This window comes from Humulus lupulus, chromosome 3, assembly GCF_963169125.1.
Source record: "Humulus lupulus chromosome 3, drHumLupu1.1, whole genome shotgun sequence".
NCBI lineage: Eukaryota > Viridiplantae > Streptophyta > Magnoliopsida > Rosales > Cannabaceae > Humulus > Humulus lupulus.
Genome location: NC_084795.1, coordinates 234819773 through 234823236, shown reverse-complemented (window position 1 = coordinate 234823236; position 3464 = coordinate 234819773). Strand labels below are relative to the sequence as shown.

Sequence of the window (3464 nt, the reverse complement as noted above, 5' to 3'; positions counted from 1 at the left end):
TCAAAAAGAAATCCCTTTACACTGCAAGCAGTAGCTGCTTGGATGTAATTGTTTGTTAAAAGTAAAAGCTGCCCATGCAGCAGTAAAAATTAAAAAAAAAAAAAAGCAATTGTCTTTACATCATGACTTGTAGGTCCCGTATTCAAAAGATAACAAAATAAAAATAAAAATAAAAGAATATGAGGCTGGAGGATCTTGAGGAGTGTTCTGGTCGACAGTAGCGCTAGCTTCATTGTCCGCGCTGTCAATCCTTGTTGCCAAGGAAATCTCTGGGGAAGCAGGAATTTTGGCTCTTTCTTCTTCCTCCAGGCGAATGGTGCATCAGGTCATTATGGTTCCTCTCAAGCACTCAGACAGTTAGCTGAAGTCGGCCTTTTGATTATGCTTCCAAAACTTGTAGAAGCAAAGGTGGGTGGCTTCCCTATACTTCTCCATGTTTTTGGCATTAGTCTCTTCGAGCTCCTTAACACGCCCCTCCAGCTCCTCCGTCTCCTTTTTTCTTGCAGTCAGATCGAGCCCAAGCTGTTTAACTTCTTGAAAGTTGAGTTTGGCACTCTCCCTGAATTTTTCTTTATCTTCATTAGATTTGTTTAGGGCAGCTCGACACTCCAGTAGCTCTTCGGTCAGCTGGGCTTTCTGCTCGAGCAGTTCGTCATTCTGCTTGGTCAGTTCTGCGTTTTTCTCGAGCAGGTCAGCATTTTTCCCCTCGAGCACCTTCACTGCCTCAGTATGCCTGATGTCAAAGTCTTTGGTCTGGGTGGCCAAAGTACTTGTGCGACGCTAACCAGCAATGATAGTCAGCAATCCCTGCGATCAGATAAAATAAATAAGATGATGGGAGAAATCAACAGAGTAAAATGACTCAACAACAGAAAACCACTTACACTGGCTATCTCGTTCAACCCTTAGTTTATTATTTGGTAGGCCTCCATGGAGCTGGTGCCGAAAATGGCCTCTTGGCTGTGTTTGTGCTTGGAGAGTTTGTATATTCTCTCCCTGGCCGAACTCACCACGGTGCTGCCCAGAGTGTCTTCGGGTTGAGTGTGGTGTGGCTGGTCGGTAGGCGCTGCAGGAGTAGAGTGCTGGCCGACCGATACAGTTGAAGATGGCTGGTCGAGTGGAGAAGTAGGTGGCGTTGTTTCCTTTGTGGGAGGTGGCGTGGTTTCCCTCGAAGGAGCAGCTGCAGAAGGAACCTCTGTCCGGGCCTTCTTTGAAGAAGTCTTGCTGCTTTCTCCGCGAACCCTCTTGCTATCCTTCTTCCTGCTCGAGGGGGTAGCAGCGGCAGTGTAGTGATCGAACACGTCTTCAGACGACATATCTGCATGTAAGGAAACATTGCGAACAGTGAGACAATATGTATAGATGGAGATAAAAAGGAAAGCAAGGAAATTATAAGTAAAGTGTTATCCCCAAAAATTGGAGATCGATGACGTGGCAATAGAGGTGACAAGTGGTAGTGCATGGTCAGTAAAAGACACATTAATAGTCAATAAATACATTGACTCCTCAGAGTTGTGATAAAGTGACCCGGTAGACTGATGAAGAGTTTTGACTGCTTGAGAGGTGTCATGACCAGTCAAGTTGTTGCATCCTACCAGTCACGACGTTGCTGCCCAGGAGTGACATTACTGCCCAGAAATGGCATGCTAGAGGAGAGTGCCATGTTAGACGAGGGACATGGCATGCTAGAGGAGATAGCCATGCTAGACGAGAGACATGGCATGCTAAAGGAGATTGCCATGTTAGACGAGAGGAGTGCATATGTCCAGCATGCATGTGTCCGACCAGCACTTGCATGTCCTACCAGCACTTGCATGTCCTACCGGCATGCACATGTCCTACCACCATGCACATGTCCTACCAGCAAGTGCATATGTTCAGCATGCATATGTCCTACCAGCACTTGCATATGTCCAGCATGCATGTGTCCGACCAGCACTTGCATGAATGGTCAGTAGGAGATATGGGTCGACCAGATAGAGGAGGACTAAGTCAAGATTCCCAGAAACGGCTTCAACAAGAACCGGTCTTGGCACACGTGGGAATATCTCATTTTTCCCCACAAATTGGGTGTTCGGTTAAATTTTGAATATTTTTGTAATTTAAATATAATAAGAATAATAAAATATCCCGATTCTAGGGGATATCAGATGTATGATCCTAAGCCTATAAATACATGGCTTATGAGATCAGAAGGGTTTTCTTCTTCTTGGGAGACTTTTTGGGAAATTTTGGGTCTGAGTTTTCTAGAGAGAGAAAGTGCTTGTATCTGAAAGAATTCTTGTATTCTTGTAATCTGTACTGAAGAAACTCAGTTGGCTCAGTTCATCTGATCTTGAGTACAGATCTATAATCACAACTCTAAGTGGATTAGGCTATTACCAACATATTGGGGCTGAACCACTATAAAAATTGCGTGTGTTATTTATTTTCTTTATTGAACCGTCTGTGTCGTTTTATTTCTCTTGAAGGCTTTATCGTTTTTTATGTTCTCACGTCGTTGGCCAAAAACGCAGTCAACATAAAGTATATGTGCTATAACTACTGGTCGCTACATTACTTACTGAACTACTGCTACCCTCACTTACTGCCTGGAAGAAATCTGAACCTAAGTTTGGAGTATACTTAAAGTTGCCTTCCCCATCAAATAAGTGATAGGGAATTGGAAAACTATCTAAGAATGAGAAAACAGTACCGTTCTCATCTGAGGACTTTTCGATGGGAGCAGGGGGTTCGGAAGCATTCTTTTTTCCCTTTCCTGTTGGGGCAGGGGGAGTAGCTGCTCGTGGCGTGCTGGAGGGTTCCCTGATTGTTACTCCAGTGTTCCTCCTCCTTTGAGGTTGCAACACATCTGTGTGCTGCTCGGGAATCTCCTCGCCGGTGGCACTCCCTGCCGTTGACTCCCTCACATCCTGGTGTGGTGCCAGAAGCCCGACCACTCTCAGGTTAGCTTTAGTGACCAGCTGTTTGACGCTCTTCTCTACCTCAGTCATGCTGGCCAAGAGTGCTGCTCGGACTTCCATTTCTGGAGTGGGAGCCGGTCGCAACCATGGACCTGAAATATGCTAAATCTCTAAGGGAAATGCAGATAAAATACAAGGAAAATAAACGACCAGGAGAGCAGAGATATTACCTCCTTGAGTGAAGGCCAGGTTGTCGGTGACCATGTCGGTAGTCAAAAAGTACTCTAGAGGGTACTTCCCCACATTGGATTTGAAGGTGGTATTGTTGGGGTTTTATGCCCTAATTAAAACTCAAATTCTTTGTAATCTCATTTTATTATCAATAAAAGAATAGAAATCATTTTTTGACTTGGTCAATCACTTTGCTCACATGTTTTATTTTCATGATTATTTGTTTAATATAAACTTCTATTAAATCCCAAGCATATAGCTAATCTTATTTATAGTGACGTAATCACAGTGGAATATAAATATGATTATATGTTCAAAATAAATTAGTCC

The 3464-nt window shown here is 43.9% G+C and overlaps 1 protein-coding gene across 1 annotated transcript; it reads right to left on the bottom strand.

The window, feature by feature from the left end:
* Positions 1–357: 357 nt before the first annotated feature.
* LOC133825471 (uncharacterized) lies at positions 358–1316 on the bottom strand. Its single transcript, XM_062258404.1, has 2 exons — positions 1011–1316; positions 358–780 (listed from the first exon to the last, which is right to left on the bottom strand). Exons 1-2 carry the CDS (start codon positions 1314–1316, stop codon positions 358–360), a joined length of 729 nt encoding a protein of 242 aa, XP_062114388.1.
* Positions 1317–3464: the final 2148 nt, after the last annotated feature.